This window comes from Alexandromys fortis, unplaced genomic scaffold (genome assembly GCF_014885135.2).
Source record: "Alexandromys fortis isolate MF-2015 unplaced genomic scaffold, M_Fortis_MF-2015_v1.1 scaffold_40, whole genome shotgun sequence".
Classification (NCBI taxonomy): Eukaryota; Metazoa; Chordata; class Mammalia; order Rodentia; family Cricetidae; genus Alexandromys; species Alexandromys fortis.
Window position 1 is genome coordinate 11,504,022 of NW_026067966.1, and position 19,121 is coordinate 11,523,142.

The following is a 19,121-nucleotide window of genomic DNA, read 5'->3' on the forward strand; positions in this document are numbered from 1 at the left end:
ATTATAGTGATATAAGAATAAAAGTTATAGGGAGGGGGGAGGGGGAAGGAAATGGGAGGAGGTGGAAATTTTTAAGTTAAAAAAAAAAGAATAAACGTTATGCTATCCAGCATGGAAAATCCTCTTCTTTCCTCATAAATTCTCTGTTTGTCTTATATTTTGTTGGTTGCTCATCTTCCATTTTCTTTGGAAAGATGTTCAAATGAATGTGGATGTATTTGGTGCAGGGGACTCATGGCCTTCAGTATGCTAGGCAGGGACTCTGTCCCTTCTACACCCCAATATATGGATACATTTTTAAGTGACCTAGGCCATCTTCCATTCTATAAACAAGCTATATGCAAGGAAAAAAGAAGGCACAACATTCTAACCAATTGAGATTTGAGTTCATGGCTCAGGAAAAAGAAACGGAAAGGGCTCTGGAAAGCAGAAAAAGATGAGTTTGGATTCTGGTTCTGCTTTTTCCAGTTTGAAGAGTTTGTAATCGTTAACTAAAAGAGCATCATAATGACTAATGCCCAGCTAGCTGGGGAGGAAGACCATGCTATGAAAACAAACCAAATGACCAAGATTACTAGTCCTTGGAGCATTTCATATACCTGCCACCACCCCACCTTCAACTGTTTATGGCTTAGCTGAGGAATAGACACGGTATCTCTGAAATAGTTTCATGTCGCTATTGGTATATAAAGAGGAGAAACATACCTAGTGGGTTTTACTGCTAACGATTCCTATAGAATAACACAGCACATCCACACCATTGGTTAGGCACAGATGTTTTATCCAGGATGCTCACATGTTGTCGTGATGCTATGTCATCTGAAAAAATCAAATGGTACGGACAGCAAAAATCCTAGCATCAGACCCAAGGATGAATTAATCACCTATTCGCAGTAAGTTAATACAAGGATTCCTGTGCAAAGGAAACCCAGGAACTTGAGCCAAGGGACACTAACAAAACGCTGGCAGTATATCGGAACCAAGCAGGAGGTGGGTGCAGAGCGGGAGCACACACCACACTCACACACACACACACACACCCCGTGCAGAACAGGGCAGTACATTTCAGAAAAGCACCACCGTAATCGCAGGGCATGAGTTTCTGGAGGCAGATGGTGAGATGGTAATGGAGCAGGAAAACACCAAGAATTACCAAGGAACACGAGCCATGAGAGAGAGCAGCAGCCTCAACCAAGCAGATGCCTATGCACAACACAACCTCCTTACTATTGGCTGGAGGCGTGGGAAGGAAACGCTGACACCCTTTAGATACATGCAAGAGGGAAAACATGGAAGCCAGCTTACCCAGCTTAGCACATTTCAAGTCCAAGGTAATGTTAGATTTGGCACTCTTGAAACTGCAGGCACATACTCCTCCCCTGAAAAGAGTACTTAGCCAACAAATATGCAACAATTTAGAATTTGCTATGGAAAATGAGACAAAAAGCAAAAAAAAAAAAGTATAGAATTTAATATATGGCCCATCAAGATTCAGTTAAAATTACTTTGAGAACATTAGTACTGTAATGGGTCTTAACATGTTTTAAATCACAAATATTCCAACTAAACTCATAATGGAGGCCTTCGACTGAATAATTAATATCAAATACTCTAACTGGCATCAAGGATATATTGCCTATGAGGAAATGATGAAAAGTTTGATTAAAATGGACTTTTATCCGAGGAACTAAGTGACATAAAAACGATATGGCAGTAGCATTAACCCTTGATCTCAGCTGTTTGGCATCTTAAAGCGACATTCCATGCAAGGGCTTTTTGCATTTTCAGGAAGTTTGAGTTGACATTGGGCACACAGTCATCTCACAAAGAATTAAATTGCTGCTAATTCATCATTTTTGTCCTTGGCATTAAGACTGAGGAAGTGTCAGAGGTCATTCAAACAGGCAGTCCATGCCACTAGGGAGGGAGACCAAAGACCAGATCTTCAAAACAGTGAACTTGGCCAGAACGGATGAGAGAGATCAGGCCAGGGGGTGTAGGAGGGTGTGTCACAGGAGGGGCGCAGGAGGACGTACAACTGATTTTCAAAAAGCATTAAACTCTGTCAAAGGCCATGGAGCAAGATTCCCTCTATACAGGTTTATGTAGTGTCTTAGCATTCTTGCATATAGAATAGCGGTCTCATTCACAGCCCAGCAGGTCTCTGGTGGTAAGTTAGGTCCCAGAGATAAAGTTGCCCCAATAGAATGGTGTCTAGAGAAAGGCCATAATTCAGTGGCCGATTAAGGATTTTAGGGAAGTAGTATTTGAGTTGAATCGGCCCCAGATTCTGGGAAAGCATCCCATCGTCGTGACTGCTAGGAGCAGTCCATATCTGCCCATACAGCATGTGATCTGACAAGCTGGCGTGTGGCAGAGAGTCATCAGTTATGGTGCTTAGAGACTCAGATGACCAACCCCATCTCCATATACACCCAATGTGCTGATTGCTCAAGTTTTCATTGAATTATTGAGCTGGACTATCTCCAGGTGTAGACCCTTAATGTGGCACAGATGGAAATGCTTGCAGAGCCTAAATGTTGCTGCAGTTTAAAGAGCAAGTGCTATTGCTAATGCCAGGTTGGCAAAGAGAGCGCAAAGCAGCAAGCAGAGCGGAAGCCACAGGAGAAGACAGAGGAATCTGCAAAGGAGATCCTTTCAGAATGGAATGAAATGACAGGGAGTGTCCTAGGGGTTGCTGCTTGGAATGATAGAATACAGTGAGCAGAGGATGTCCCAGCTAGCCATGACCTTGGGATGAGGGACTTCCTGAGGACAGACAAAGGCAAACCCAGGCAAGAAAGCTGAAATCAACTAAATGAATGGGCTGAAATATGACAGTAGATACTCTTCTGGAGGCTTCTGATCGGAATATAATTATACCCAATTTGAAAACTCTGAGAACATACTTAGAAGCAAATTTATTTTGGGGTCCCAGGAAGAAAGAATAGGCTGTTTCCTCCTTCTAAAGTTGCTCATTTGATCCGAAATCAACTCTAGTGGTTGTTCCTCATCACACAGCCCAGCCGAAAGCTGCGTGAGATGTTAAGGATACAGTTTTTACTCCCAAATAATGTCTGTTGTAGGGGCTAGTGCAGCAGCGGGACTAGTGGATGTGGCTGCAGAGGTACTTCATCGGTCCTGGGCGATGGGTTCTTTTTCTCCACGAGAGAGCTCTCTACACAGTGTTCTGCCAAAAGCGTTTGTATAATTTTTTTCCTTTTGAGAAGATATTATTCTTAATCTTCAAGAACCAAAGTACCAATTTGCAGACATTGCTATTTCAAGTCTCAGGAGCGTTCTAACAAAACAGCATTCTCTTTTTGGTAGGCAAAGTATATTGCTTAATGTTCATCTAGCAATTACACATTAAACTGTTCATATTTCAAATGAAGGGCCCATGGGAAGGAGGAAGGAATTGATTTTATGACAGTGGTACAGAGATGGTTGAAAGGCATTACTTAACCTGGATATTAGGAATGTTCTGTGTCATATACGAAGATGAATAAGACACAGTCCCTGTCCTTAAAGGCACTTACAGTTTAGCGAGGAAGAGAAACCGATGATAAAATAATGTAAGGGAGTTTCACGGCCAGGGAAATTGAGCTGCGGTGGTTAACTCTGCACACTGGCAGGCACATGACTCGGGTTCAGTTCCCATCTCTGTTACTTCCTTGTTGAACTCGGGCAATTTGCTATCTTTAACCCAGAGCCCTTGCCCATGAGCAGATGGTAAGGGCAGAACTGCTACTGAGTCAAAGCAGGTATTGCCAGTCAGTCAACCCATGCAAAACGCTTAGGAAGGTACCTGGTACACAGTAAATGCTATGAAGAGTTAACTGTTTAGAAGTCTGAACTTGTATTGATTCCAGGGAAAAGAGACATTCTCATGGAGAAATCTTTACTATATTGGAAAACAGTCTTAAGACAGACTGTAGAGAAAGCTCTGGAGAATTTCTCTCTCCTAAATTACTTGAATGAAAACAAATGTATGCTCATCGTTATACCAATGGATTAAGAGCCCGCTATATGTGTGGTCCTGCATCTAGGAATGGGAGCAAATAATAGTGAGTATAAGGCAACGTTTCTCACTTCTAGGAATTTTAGTCCAATGAGAGCAGAACACGGCAGTGGAGAATTCTATAATTCAGTGCTTAGAATGGCAGTGTAGAGGACTGGGGAAAATACTATGGGAGATAAAGGAGAGGAGGAGAGAGGGAGAGGAACAGAGACAGACAGACCAATGATAGATAGATAGATAGATGATAGATAGATGATGATAGATAGATAGATAGATGATAGATAGATAGATGATAGATAATAGATAGATGATAGATAGATAGATAGATAGATAGATAGATAGATAGATAGAATCACAGAGAGAAGACTTACATTTGGCATGGGTCCTCTCTGTTGGAAAGGTGGATGTGTGAAGCAGAGAGTTGTGATCATGGTCTCAGCAAGAGAGAGGTATGGAGGTTAGCTGCTCCACTGGATCCTTTATCACAATGATTAGAACGAATCCTTCGAGACATAGGAGATAATTACACCAAGGAACCAGCAGTGGAATTAGCTGGAACAATCAGAGTGTGGTCAGAAGCCTTGTTGCGGGAGGCTGCAGTGTCCCGTAGGAATGGGAGCAATGTTTACAGGTCAAGTTTCTCTAGGAAATGTGGACATCGTACGAGGAGGTCGGGAGGCTGAGGACAAAAGTCGGGGTTGTGGAGATGGTCTCTCCCTCCCTAGCTATATGCCCTAGAATAGTACGTCTGTCTTCCTTGTGCTGAACCAACGGTGCTCAGATCTAGGTAACGTATTTGGGGATCCTTCCAGGAGCAAAGGGTGCTGCTCCAGCAGCTAGAGTGGCATGCTTAGCCTTCTACCATGAGTAGGATCCTAGACCTGTCCTTACATCTTGCTGGATAGAGGCCCTGTCTTCTTCCTTAGACCCAACAAACACTGTGGACCTGCTGTAGGAATCCTCCAGCTATAGGAACCACTGTCCCCTAGACTGTTAGTACAGCTTGGCACCCCAAATCACATTTGTTTGCTAGGCTGTCTTCTTCTCCATTGTGGGGACACCCGAGACTTCCCCAGGGCCAAGCAATGATTTCTGCATTAGGACCCTCAGCCTGTCTCCAAGCAGGTGTGAACCTTGCATCTCCCACAGGGTGAAAGGGACATCCAGCCAGCTGTGCAGGTGAGCCTCTGTGTTTACCATCACAGGCAAAGGGAAGAAAGCCAGAGGGGGAGGGGGTCTTCTTGAAGAGATGAAGCCCAGAGAAGGAAAGTCGGTGTTCCCAGGTCCCAGAGGCACCAGTGAGAATGGGCTTACTTCATTATAAAAAGGAAACTCTCATCCATGGGGATCAAATAAAAATGAGCTAAAAAAAAAAATCCCTGAAATATTCGCTGATTGCATTACTGTCATGTATTTGATCCTGATGCTGCCACCAGTAGATGGAGACCCCCACGTCATCCCCAGTTTGCAGATGAGGGAGCAGAGCCCGGAGCAGTTGGATTCCTGGCCAAGGCCACACAGGTGGAGTGACTAAGCCGGGCTGTGCACGTGGTCTGGCTCCAAGCTTAGGCCCTCCTGGGTTCCTGTGGGAAGTGTGTGCTGGAGAAGACAGCAGACTGTGCTGCAGGGAGCAGAAGTGGAGGCTAATGTCAGATGCCTGGGGTCGTAAGGGAAAGGAAGTGAGGTCATCTCTAGAGACAAGGCTTGGGAATGTTTAGTCATATTGGTAGACCGTGGTCTGAACATCCACTGTGGGAGAGTCCAGGGAGTTGATCACATGATTCGAAGGAATGCTGGCCAGCAGCAGGGGCCCAGCTGGTGCTGCCTGATGTGAATTTTGGAATGGAACTGATAAAAGGGGTTTTATGAGTTTCTCCAGCCACCTTCCGTGCGCAGGGGACCGCGGATGAGCTGCGTTGTGTCTTGCTGTCTTGCTCATTTCTTACGACCTCACACTTGATTGCAAACCTGGAAGAGCTGCATCATGTGGTGATGTGGGGAGCTGTCTGTAGGGAGGAGGATAATAGGATCCCAGGGGGCCAGGGTTGGGTCAGGTGAATGAATGATGGAGGCTCCAGAGATGGGGGAACAGAGAAGCCCACAGCTGGGGGGCCTGTGAAATGAGAGTGGAGTCTGGGAGAACTGGAAGGGGCTGGTAGGTTGGAGTGGGAAAGAAGCCCTTAGTGGAAATGTGTGTCTTGGTGTTTACTTGTTAGGACAGCCCAGAAAGCACCGCTCACTCCCAGTGAGTGGGTGGGTAATGGTTTGTGTCAGGCCAGACGGAGGGGACGCTGATTTCATTGTTGCTAAGGGGATGCTGATTTCATTGTTGCTAAGGGGATGCTGATTTCATTGTTGCTAAGGGGATGCTGATTTCATTGTTACTAAGGGGATGCTGATTTCATTGTTTACTACCTTAGACTCTATAGCCTGGCAAGACTGGCCCCAGTCAAGGCCTGGGGTTTGCTAATGAGGTTGTATTACAAGCAGACCCAGCTTTCCAGAAACAGAAGCCTCAGGAGAAAAGAAATAAAGTCGTTTTCCTTTGGAGGCAGAAGATTTAACATTGCTTAACAATAACACTTAACATTGCTTAGCCCTTAGCCTCAGGCAAGCTCCTAACTACCCAGCGCCAGGAATTGTCTTTGCCCGCACGAGCCAGGCTTCTGCCTTATTTTTGTGTGGTGTCATTTAGTTAGACAGTCGCCTGCTCAGGCTTACTTTAAAGATGATGGAGTTCCCCAAAAGCTTAGGAAGGAACCCCTAGAGAGAATGCATTTTATATCCATGTTTTCAAATTTGACATATAAGTCAAGGTTACTGACTTCACCTTAAAAAACTCCTTTGACATCAGCAAGCGGCAGACTAGATCCTCTGTAATGACGGCTAGTGGCTTTCCGTAGATGACCTAGTCCTATCTTTAATTGAAAAAATTAATTCCACAAATATTTAAACTCTCCTTTTGTGATAACAAAGAACCTTGTGTTTAAAGATCTGTTTTTCCCTCACCCCTAGCAATGGAAGAGAACAGGGAGCTACTGTGATTCAGTTAAGAGGACAAGAGAATCCCCAGGCAGGGATGGAGAAAACCACATCACAGGCTCTCGGCAGGACGGGCAGATCGCACACCTCAGGTGCCAGCAGGTCAGATGTCTCCTCACCTCTGCTTCTCCCTGGGCAAACACGGGCCCCAGGGATGGCGCCCCTAGCCCGAGAGGGAACTGTGTGGTTTCGTTCTGGATCCCCAAACGGAGACTTGGGTTTGCCCCCCTCACTACGGCCCCAGTGTCCAGGTGCTCTGGCACATCTGTCCGCGTTCCATCGTGGCTTCTTCTGTCCGCAAGGCAGCCGCAGAGGCTGCACGTGCGGCTAATCAGGCCTGCCATTGTGTGTGGGAAGGGACTTGGTGCCAGCATTATTTCCAGTCGCCACACTGATGTCTCAGAGCTGGCAGGGTTTTGCCAATTCATCCGTTGCCCTGAAAGCTCCTGCACCACAAACAGCAACCACACTGTCTTTGTCACCAAACTCCTCCAGCAGTGTTTACTCCTAAGCAGACTTGTTTGGAGTCAGCCATAATGGGACATTTCAGGGCTAATTAGGGAAAATAAACAGGAACTGGAAACCTACAGGCCTTTGTCTTATAGCTGGTACCCTGAGCAAGTCATCTGATCAGAAAACGCCCATCAACAAACAGCATCCCAAGGACAGACTGGGACCACGTCTACCTCCATATCCTCGGGGCCCTCTCTACACCACAAGTGATCCCTAGAACAGGGAAATTAATAAGGGAGGGAGATTTATAGAACTTTAAATGTTATTTCTGTGTTTTTGATTTACACACACACACACACACATGCACGCATGCACACACTAGCAGTTTCTAAATTCAGGATGCAAGCTAGCCAGGAAGACATTAAAGTGATTTTTTCCCCTCCTCTCTCCACTTCCCCTAAGAATTTATCCCTTTCTTTGCCTTAACCACAGTTTCCATAGACTTCAGCAGCGAACGCCGGAAACCTTATATTTCAAATGAGTTTTGGAAATGACTCCATTTTTCAAAATGAAAACAAAATGCTAAGCCAAGGGGAAAAAAACAGGGGCAGGAAACTAAGCAAAGATGAGGGGGGGAAAAACCTTACATGATAACATATAAAGGAAACAGGGAGATAAATAAAATACAGCTGCATCAAACATTTTAAAGCCTGCACTTCCCATATCCAACCATGGAAAATGTTAAAAGTTGGTGCCCTGGTAAATACAAGGCTTTATTGTTTTTGAACACAAACATATTTTTCATGTGTATGTGGGGTGCATGTGTGTGTGTGCATGCACAGGCGTGCATGCGTGTGCACGTATGTGCGTAAATACACTTATGTGGGTACACGCACATCTGTTCATGTGCATGTAGGGCCTGAAGCTGGCATGGGGGGTTCTTCCTTGAAGTCCATCTTCCTCTTTAAGGCAGGGTATCTCAGCTGAGGCCAGAGTTTGCAGTTACAGCTGGTCTAGCTAGCCAGCTCCCTCAGAGATCCTCTGCCGCAGGAGTGGAGCAATTTCAGGTGGGACACCACCCCACCTGCCATTTTCCTGGGTACTGGGGGATCTGAACTCTGGTCCTCATGCTAGATGCTTGCGTGGCAAGCACTTTAAACAATGTGCCATCTCTCCAGCCCTAACATACTTTTCCTAAGAACAGAGGGCCACCTAGGCTGTGGTTGACACAAAATTCAGGATATTATTTTTGACACTTCACCTGCAGAAGTAGAGTCCACATGTCACTCAAGAGCAACTGCATCTCTGAGTAAACCGCTCTGCAGCTCAGCTCCCATGACAGCGAAGCCTCGTCTGCCCTCTCTAAGGTGAGACTCAGTTATTTCAGGCTGGTGGCTGGCATTAGCTGTTCTTTGTTCCTTTCTGAAATCACGAGTGCTCACACTCACAACTTATCAGACTCCCATGGATGGGGGCTGTAAGGCATCTTGGAAAGGTACCTCTTTGTCATGTGCTCCTGATTGTAGACTAGCAAGACTGGACTCTAGCACTCAGATAACAACCCCAACCTCTGTGAACTGTATCTCATTTTCAGGGGTGTCTCGTTACAGCACACGAGGATCAAGTTAGGTCAGCTTGGCCAAGCAAACTTTTCCCACGAAGTTCTTTCTGTTTCCCTACTTATCTGGGCCTCTTAGCAATATTCGCTCACTGCCTGGAGGACAAGTCAGTTTCTGAAACACCTTCCAGGCTCATGTTTCTTTCCTGCTCTTTGACACCTCCCTGAAGCTCCAAGGTTAAGACCCGCCTGCCCTTTCTCTCAGGAATCTTCTAGGACACAGGATTTACCATTTTATTGTCTCTAAGCTTGGTGCAGGATGTTCAATACCATTTTTATAGCAATGGCTTAGGGTTTCCATTCAGTATCCAATATTCTTCCTGACATGTTCAATTGCAGTGATATACTATTTTCTCCCCTTAAAAAAGAACCCCCAAGTGTTCCAATTATTAGCACAGTTGTGACGATGGCAACAGGGCCGCAGCAGACGGCAGTACGGCAAAACTCTAACATATTCCCCATCTCAAAGCCAGATTTCTAGTTCACACAGACATCTCTAAAGACTTCATTTGCCGATGAGCTGGGGATGGGAGACCCCTCTCCACCCTACCTGGGTAAGGACGCATACTGCCTCTCCATCCCTTCAAAGCGGAGGTTGTGTGTGCTTCCATCTGGACCCTTTCCAGGCACCTGTGGAGAGAGGAGTAATTAGAGCTTGAGGATCCATTATACACCCCGGTTACTGACAATGCATCTCAAAATTATAATCAGTGCAAATGCTGCCGCAGCCTGCCAAAACTCCAACCTGGGGAAAGCGAGCAAGCACTCGGCTTTGCTATGGGCAGCGGTGACCAAGCTACAGGCAATGTGCTTGACGTCACTTCTTCCTAAAAGGGCCACTGCCAAGTCAACTCCTATCCACTTCCATGGCCAGGAATATTCTATAGCTGTTTTCTCTTCTTTGCCAAACTGATGTTAGTTTTTTTTTTTTTTAGGAGAGATTTAGAATTATAAAGAAACTGAACCAATGGCATAGTGAGTTGGCTACCCTGTGCCTAAGGTGCTCTTATTTTCGGAAGGGACATTTCTTATAATTAATGAGTCAGTATTGGTATGTCACTGTTAACTAAAGTCCACAGGTTATTTCTATTTTTAGTTAATGTTCTTTCTGAACCCAGGATCGCTTCTCAGGTGTCATACCGGGTTTAATCACCATCTTGTCGGAGGCTCCCTCCTCTTCGCTCTGCTTAAACTTCAGAAACACAAAACAATTATCCTGTGTGCATGTGTTCGTGTGCGTCTGCATGTGTCCTGCCGCATGCAGAAAGGTCAGGGACAAACTGCAGGAGTTCATGCTCTCCTTCTGCCCCTGGATTCTGGGGAAGGAACTCAGGTTATAAGGCTTGCTGTCTAGAGCCTTTTCTCATGTGTCATCTTGATGCCCCCTTGGCTGTGAGTTTTAAAAGCAACGGGAGCCTTTCTTCACTAAAAGGGATTAATGTTAACTGAATGTTTGCGGCACAGTGGCTATAAAGCCTTCCCTGACACTCTGACCTTCACCTCGTTCTGTCCCTTATGAACAACCGCTTGGAAACTATGAATTGTTTTCCCATAACATTGGTACTGTCGATTTGCCCCTTCCTGTGTTTCCCTAGGCCTCTGAGGTCCTGGCATGACTAGATCCAGTAGGTTCTGAGAGTGTATTGGATGGCTGAGCACAAAGACCTTCTACCTCATCCTTCTGTGTCCATCATACCCGTCAGTGGATGGACAGATACAGGCATGGGAAAAACACTTGCTTGGTGGCCGGTGGCTTACCCATGTGAGCACACACACACACACACACACACACACACACACACACACACATATGCATGCCACTGTGGGCCATTCATGTGCTTGCTTTTATATGCTAGGGTGGCCTTTGTTCAAAGGCTTGGGAAGGGTCAACTGAAAACTTGTAGTATAATTGAGTAGAGAGGAGGAGAGTTTGCTAGAAACCAGGGAACAACAGTGTCAAAGTCATCGGTAGGCACTTCTAAGTCGTACTCAGCAGCTGAAATCATTTCCTTCCTGCCAGGAGTCTTAGTTTTCTGCTCATCTCTGCCTTAGCATTTTAAAGGGTAGGATGTGTGTATCCGCGCGAGGGCTGCCGGTGGGTTCTGTGGGGGAGAGATGCTTCCGAGTGGATGTGCACGGCCAGGGAGAATAAGCTACTTCTGGGATCTAATCATCGCGCGAAGCCTTTTAGCACCTGTCCTGAGAAACTATTTCAGCAATGCATGGATGGGAAGAGGTGAAGTTATCTTTCTTTAAGATTTTCATATGTGCATTTATAACCAGGTCCATTTCCTCCTCCCGCTCCCTTTGTGTCCCCTATAACATGACCCCTCCCAACTTTTTTTTTTTGTGGTTTTAGTGTTGGTTTCTGTAGACAAGGTTTTTGTGTTGCCTTGGAACTCACTATGTAGACCAGGCTGGCCTCAAACTCAGAGCCTGGCCTGCCCCTGCCTCCTGAGTGCTGGGATTAAAGGCGAGTGCCACCACCAACTGGTTTCCTCATCTTTCTTAGATAACCCTCTAAAGTCCTGAGAAAATGAGACTGAATGTTCAGCATCACTGAGCTTCCTGACAGATCAGGGACAGGGATGGCGGCAGACAGGGTACAGAGGTGAAAATAGCAGAGAAAAAGAAGTGAAGGGTAGGACTATGATACCCAGCCACTCCTGGCTACAGGATTTGCTGTACTCTTTGAGGTAGGGTCTCACTCTGCAGCCCAGGATGTCTTTGAACTCATGAATCTCCCGAGTGCTTGGATTATAGGACTACACTACCACCGAGAACCGGCATGTTTAGTTTTTAGGTTTTCTTAGGAAGAATTCATGTTAACATAGTATTGATGAATATTAATGGTGGATGTTGGGATAACACCATGCTTATGAATCCTCACATGGCTCAAGACATTCACAAATAAAGCTGCAATTTGCTAGTTAGCACAGTCATCCAGAGTTGGGCTGGCCTCATGAGGGTAGCAGTCCATACTGTGGTGACTTGGGGTGCTACCCCTTGCCTGTTGTTGTTCTGGGGAGCTATCTCACAAGCATTCTAGACTCCAGAAGATGTAGCACAGCCCCTATCCTCAAGGAGCTTTCCGTCTCGTTGGGATGCAGTGAAAATGTGCAATGGAGAATCGTACATCCCGTCCAGGATGCTACCATTTGGAGCCCAGATGGAAACTGAAGGTATTATGAAAAGCCTCATGAAAGAGGCAGACCTTGGGCCTGATTTCAAAAGACAGGCAGGGTGTTTGCACATCAAAGGTTGTTCTTTCTGTTCCTCACCGATTGGGTATCTCTCTGAGCGCCTCTGTACTAACACTGCAGCACCGTGCGGAAACAGTCCGTGCAGAAACAGTCACGCAGTAAGCAATCACCCAGCACCTCTGTATCCTAATATACAGGAGGCTGTGTGTTCCAAGTGCTGAAGAAACGCAGCCCTTGTTCTCGAGGAGGCAGGACCTGCAAACAATTATGCCTTGATGACATCATGCTCGAGTGGAAGTCTGGGGAAGGAGGCAGCACCTGGGAGAACCGAAGACAGCCTCGGATGAGTGGTGATGCCTCCTCCACAGCTGAATACGAACGAGGAGCTTTTCTGGGGGAGAAGAATGAACAAGAGCAACAGGAGGCACCCTAAATAGAGAGAATAGGCATGCAGCAGCACTGGTTTTAGGGCAGGCATGATTTGGATAAGGCAGAAAGAGAGCATGAAAAGTAAAAGTGTGCTTCTTACCACCCACAGAACTGGGTCTGCTCCCCCTGCTGCTGGGGCTGCACTGCAGGGGTTTGTGCTGTGTGCGTAACACCCTGCCCCCTTTAAAAATGGGGTCTCTTAAAGGTCTGGATCTTGCCAAGTAAACTCCAGGCTAGCTGGCAAGTGATCATCAGAGCTTCCTCGGCCTCTGCCTCATTGTTTCCGGGGGAGTGTGTGCCATACCTGGCTTCTTACAAGGGTTCTGGGAGTTAATTTGAACTCTCTTGCAAGCACTTTGCTTACTAAGTTGCCTCCCTGGCTTCTGTGATGCTGTGTGTGTGGTGTATGCATATGCAGGTGGGTACACATGTGTGTACATATGAGTACAGGTACTTGTGGATATGCATGTGGGTGCACATGTGTGTACAGGTGAGTACATGTGAATGTGCATATGCATGTGGGTACACATGTGTGTACAGGTGAGTACATGTGCATGTGTATATGCATGTGGGTGCACATGTGTGTACAGGTGAGTACATGTGAATGTGTATATGCAAGTGGGTGCACATGTGTGCACATGTGAGTCCAGGTACTTGTGTATATGCAGGTGGATGCACAGGCGTGTACAGATGCACATGTAGATGTATGCATTGGCAACAGAGGTTGACAGTGGGTGTCTTCCTTGACTGTTCTCCACCTTATAATTGACACAGGTCTCTCGCCTGATCACAGAGCGAACCAATTCAGTTAGTCTAGCTAGGCGGCTTGCTTTGGGAATCCCCGTGTCAGCCTACAGAGTGCTGAGGTTAGGTGTGGGCTGCTCTCCCTGCTTGACATGTTCCTAGAGGCTGAGGATCCAAACTCCAGTCTTTCCACCTGGGTAGCAGCTACCCGCTGAGCTACCTTCCCAGCCCCTCTCCCCAGCAAGGCTTTGGGTTTATATCAAATAGGATGATTCGAAGATTTTCCCTAAACCTCTGCTCATACACACGATTAACTTCTCCCATTATCAGCACCCCCATCCGCAGCGGGGACTATTATGGCCACCCTAACTGCATGGTGTATGTTAGGTGTACACAGTGTGGGTCTGGATAGTCAAATGACATGTACCTGCAATCACAGTCACACAGAATAGTTTCAGTGGCCCTAGATCCTCTGTGTTCTCTGCCTGCTCATCTATCTCTCCTGACAACAAGTATGTGAAATCATGTCATTGGGAATATGTAAATTGAAATCATATGTCATTGGGAATATGTAAATTGAAATCATATGTCATTGGGAATATGTAAATTTTTGCCTTCATGGTTTTAACTTGCAGAATGTCAAAAGTTGGAATCATACATAGTGTGGCCTTTTCAGATTGATTTATTTTACTTGGTAATCTGCATTTTAAGTTTTTTTTCCAAGTCCCCCCCAGCTCCCCTTGTTGTTGTTGTGACTTGATAGCACATTTTCTTTTAGCACTGAATAATCTCCTTCTTTCAGGGTGTACCACTGTTTATCCCTTCATCTATGGAAAGGCTTCTTGGTTGCTTCCAAGTTTTGCCAATTACGAACAAAGCTTCTGTAAATATTTGTGCGTGGGTTTTTGTATGGACGTAGGTTTCAACACCTTTTGGTAAATACTGAGGAGGACAATTGCTGGATCACATGGTTAAGACTATGTTTAGTTTTGCAAGAAAGTTCCAAACTGCCTTCTGACATGGCTGTGCTATCACGGTCTCCCTTCAGCTCCCCAAAGTAGAGCTCCTGTCCCATACTTCTGCTGTAGTGTACGGTGGTGCTGTGTTCCAGGCTTTGGCCATTCTGACAGTTATGCCTGGTATCTCATTTTAATTTGCACAATTCCGATGACTTATGATGTTACATACTCGGTCGCCACTTGTGTATTTTTTGGGTGACGTCAGTTGACATCTCTGGGTCATTATAAGTTGTTCATTCTGTATCGCTAGTTTTGGTCATTTGCTTGCAGATCTTGGATGGAAGTCATTTATCAGATGTGTCTCTGGCAAGCATCCTCCACTGTCAGTGGCTTATCTTTCCATGGCCTCACTAGCAGGATCAGAGATGTTTAATTTTAACAGAGTCCAGCTTACTGATTATGCCCTTCACTGGGCTGTGCTTCTGGTGTTATTTCTAAGATGTGACCACTTAGGTTGCCATGATATTCTCCCGTGTTATCCCCAGGAAGCTCGACGGTTCCCACGACTCCTCACATTATAGTGAGGAGGTTCACGGTGGCCATCTGAACCACAGGTGAGCAGGGTCTAAACTAGGGGACTTTCCAACAGATTCAGTAAGGGACATAACGATGTTAAGAAGGTGGATAGATCAAAGGGAAGGATCTGTCCAGAATAATGCCCAAGTCTTTAGCTTTAGCATATGACGGTTTGGTAACTTTCATTTAATATGATAAAAGAATAACCGGGAAGTTCTAGGGAGTAGGGAACTGAGACACTTGAGACATTTAAGGGAAAGGCCTAATTGATAGTTGCAACTTAGAAGAGATGCCTGCACTAAAGATGAAGAAATGAGAAGTCCCTAGTATCTCAGGTTTGGCGTCTTAGGAAAGAATACCCATGCCACAGAACAGAGCAGGATGTGCAGTAAGAAAAGACTGTCAATAACATTCTTGGAAACCTTCATTAGGAGGCGAGCAAATGAAGCTGAACCAGAAGGATCTAAGAAGTAGCTGTTCCGGAAGGGAATCAGTAGAGAGTGCTATTATAGAACCAAAAGATAAAGGGGGAGGGAGGACAACTCCATTGGAAAAATACTTGCATTGCACCTACGAGAACTGGAATCATTTATATAAATAGCCCAGCAAGCAGTGTGTGCCTATAATCCAGGCACAAAGAACAGAGAAACAGGAGGATTCCTGGATCTTGTTAGACACCCAGTCTAGTCCACTGCTGAGCACCAGGTTCAGTAAGAGACTCTGTTTTAAAAATAGAATGGAGAACTATTGAGGAAGACAACTAATTGCTGGTCTTTGGCCTCTGCACACAGAGAGACAACTGCATGTGCACACACACACATACACACATACACCAGGCCAAACCCACCCGCCAACACTGATACATATTTCTCTGACACCAACCAAGGGAAAAGAACTCTCTGAAGAAAGGCGAAGCCAGCAGTGTCAAGAGTAGCCAGAAAACGCTCTGGAAGCAGAGGCAGAAGGATTGCCCCAAATTTGAGGCCAATCTGGACTATATAATGAATGTCACATTAATTTGGGCTACAGTATGAGACTGTCTCAAACGAAATAAAATTCCAAAATAAGGCCAAGGACCAACGCTGTTAGCCGCTTCAGTGAGACAGGGAATGGGCTATCCATGGTCTGGTGGTGATCAATCCTCCTTTCTCACGGAGTGCTACCGTTAACGAAGAGCCCAGAAAGATAAAAAAGCAAAAATAACACCACACACACACACACACACACGCACACGCACACACGCACACACACACACACACACACACACACACACACACACAACCTTTCTTAGAATTTACTTGCAGCCAGGGATTTATCTTAGGCCATAGCATCTGAAGAATGCAATAAAAACAGTGGTCGCACCTCTCTGCGTATTCTGGCAAGAATGCCTGAAGGTATGCTTGATTTTCCTCAGGCTCTTTCAGCAGATACTTTTTAATATCTGGCTTTGGAGTTGGCAAAAACAGAAGTGGGCCTGGTGGGAGCAGATTCCTAATCGTGGTGGCTCCAGACACAGGTGACTCTCTAGAACCTAAAGATTCTTATGGAAGCAGCAGCTCTCTCTGGGTGCTCTGCACTGGCTTGGGGCTTAGGAAGTCACCCCTAAAAGAACACACAGGGACTTGTTCTTTAATGTTCTGCATGGTGCTTGTAAGATTGTTACTATGATGCAAAATTTATTCCTGCTTAACTAGAGTGGACATTGTTCTTGCACTTAGACAGCGGCCAGTAGAGTGTCTAAGAAGATCCATGTTGGCCTTGGCAATGAGATGGTCACGGGCTCTGTTGAGAGCGGAGGGTGGGTTTACAGGGGACAGAATCCAGACTCGTTGATAATTCCTGGAGTTTCCAGACAAACCACCAACTTCTGGTTGTGGTGTCTTATCCTGGCATCCCCACAAAATAGGATTAATACTCTCAAGTACAAATGCATTCATTACCATTTCCCAGGCAGAGTAACACCCTGACTACTGAGGAGTCCACTCTAACATGTGGTTGGTTAATGGGAATGATGAGAATAAATTTGTATTTCATTACTTAAAATGATAGATTTAACTTTTTTCTCCCTAATTTATTATTACAGGAAAATCACCAAAAGATGGCCTCTGTTGGTGTTTCTAAATATATACATAAACTTATTGCTATGTAGAATTTTTTCCTGTCTTTTTTATTGACCTTTTTATGTGCTATTGAGTATATCTCAGAAATCTGAATTTTAATGGCTATATAATATTGCATTATATAGATAAATCATAACTTGTCTAATCTACTCCTGTAATTTGATCAGTTTTTATTATCATGATTAGAAAGGGTAGTGACATGGATTAGTGTGCTGGGCACAAATATTCTTGGAAACAGCTGTAAGTGGGGAGTAGGAAATGGCAGCGAGAGGATTGCCAAAGAGACGCCAAGTTAAGTCATTCCTAAGTCCTCAGGAAGTGAGTCCACTTGAGGAAGGGAGTGAGGGGACAGAAAGCAGGCACGGGCATTTATAAACTCATTTCTCGGTTTGCTCTTTGCTTACAGAAACTCAGAAGTAGTCCTGCTTGAAGAACTCCTTATAAGGAATCTTCCCTCATCACACACACACACACACACACACACACACACACACACACACACACAAAGCAGGTCAGTGGCTTTGATCCAATTAATTTTTTAAGCACTTTATCTTACTTGAGATCATGTAGTGGTGTTTTGTTTTTAATATAATGAGCTAAATATAAACCTGATAAAAACCTGATTTAAGCCATAACAGAAACTCAAACACAACAGTGCAAAGTTAGAGCTCACGCCTGGATGCTGGTGAATGAATCTTTCTTTGACTGACTCTGCCCAGGAAGTGAGGCTTCTGACAGCTTTCTCAAAACATGGAGAGCCACGTGTGGTAGCTCTCTAGCGGGATTAGCAGCGCCTAGGACAAGCCCAAGACAGGGCTTGGGAGGAAGACAGAATCAGGAGGCTTTTAGTCCGCTGGAGTTCGCCCAGTTTCATACACTCAATGTCTGCTGCTGGATGGAGCATTAAGAGCCTTGTTTAAAAAAGCTATTAGTCTCTGCTCTGCAATGCGAGGCGCTTGCTGCTTACATTCTGCCTGGTTCCTCCAGTTCATATGTATTTCTGGCTCAGCATTACCAGAATCAGCAATTTCATGAAGCAATATCCTAAAGAGGCCATTGGATCTTCCTGTCTCCCCATTTGCAGATTAGTGTAAGAGGAAACAGAACACCCCCACTAACATTTTAAGTAATTTATTAAAAACAAAGAAATAACCACATAGGATTTTCTGCAAATGTCTGATGATAAGAAGTGGAAATTATTTGAAGATTAAAATGCATCCCAGCCTCTGTAGGTTAGGACACATTTTTGTCAGCATTGTAATTGATGCCTCATAAGCCAATTTTCTCAAAAGAATTTAAAAAGCTGCAGTGATGGAAAGGCCAAGTAAAGTAATGTAGCTTAGTCACCTATATATAACATCCTCATTTACAAAGATGTCTTACTTAGATCCATTACAAAAAATGAGTTTCCCACTGCCAGACACGTCCTACGATGAAGATGCGAACTTCGGAAATTCCGATGTTATTTAAGGGAACGTGCCTTTCGAGCTGCTGTCATGGCAAACAGTGAGCCGTGCTGCACACTTCTTTAAATTCCATGACTCTTGCATAGTTACGGCTAGTTGTAAGGTGTTTACAGGAATCGTCATGTGAAAACTTGGGAAAAGTTACAAACTTGACTTTGAACACCTTCTAGCTTAATGCCACTTTGCTAAAATGTAACACATTCCGAGGAGACCTGAAGTGCAACACCCGGAACAAAACCAAGTAACCAAAATAGGGAGTTTAGTAGTTTCTCCTTGGCAATGGGAAGTGTATTATGCCTAGGCTACACACTCCAGAGAGGAACACACACTCGTTCAAACCATTATTTCTGAAGTGTTTGTTTTCTCTAATTTGATTTCAGTAATTTTGTCAAATAACCGGGTACTCAGCTTATAGACTAGCACAGAACATCTGCTAGTTAGAAAATACAGCAAATAATCTATTTTAAAAATAACGCTGGAGTAAGCCTTT

General features: G+C 45.0%; 1 protein-coding gene across 1 annotated transcript in view; it reads right to left on the reverse strand.

Moving 5' to 3' along the window:
- Positions 1 to 19,121, reverse strand: part of Pard3b (par-3 family cell polarity regulator beta) — a 992,131-nt gene that overhangs the window by 52,095 nt on the left and 920,915 nt on the right. Inside the window, exon 22 of the mRNA XM_050154204.1 lies at positions 9,685 to 9,764. Coding sequence (XP_050010161.1) covers positions 9,685 to 9,764 — 80 coding nt within the window. The remainder of the gene's footprint in view (positions 1 to 9,684; positions 9,765 to 19,121) is intronic.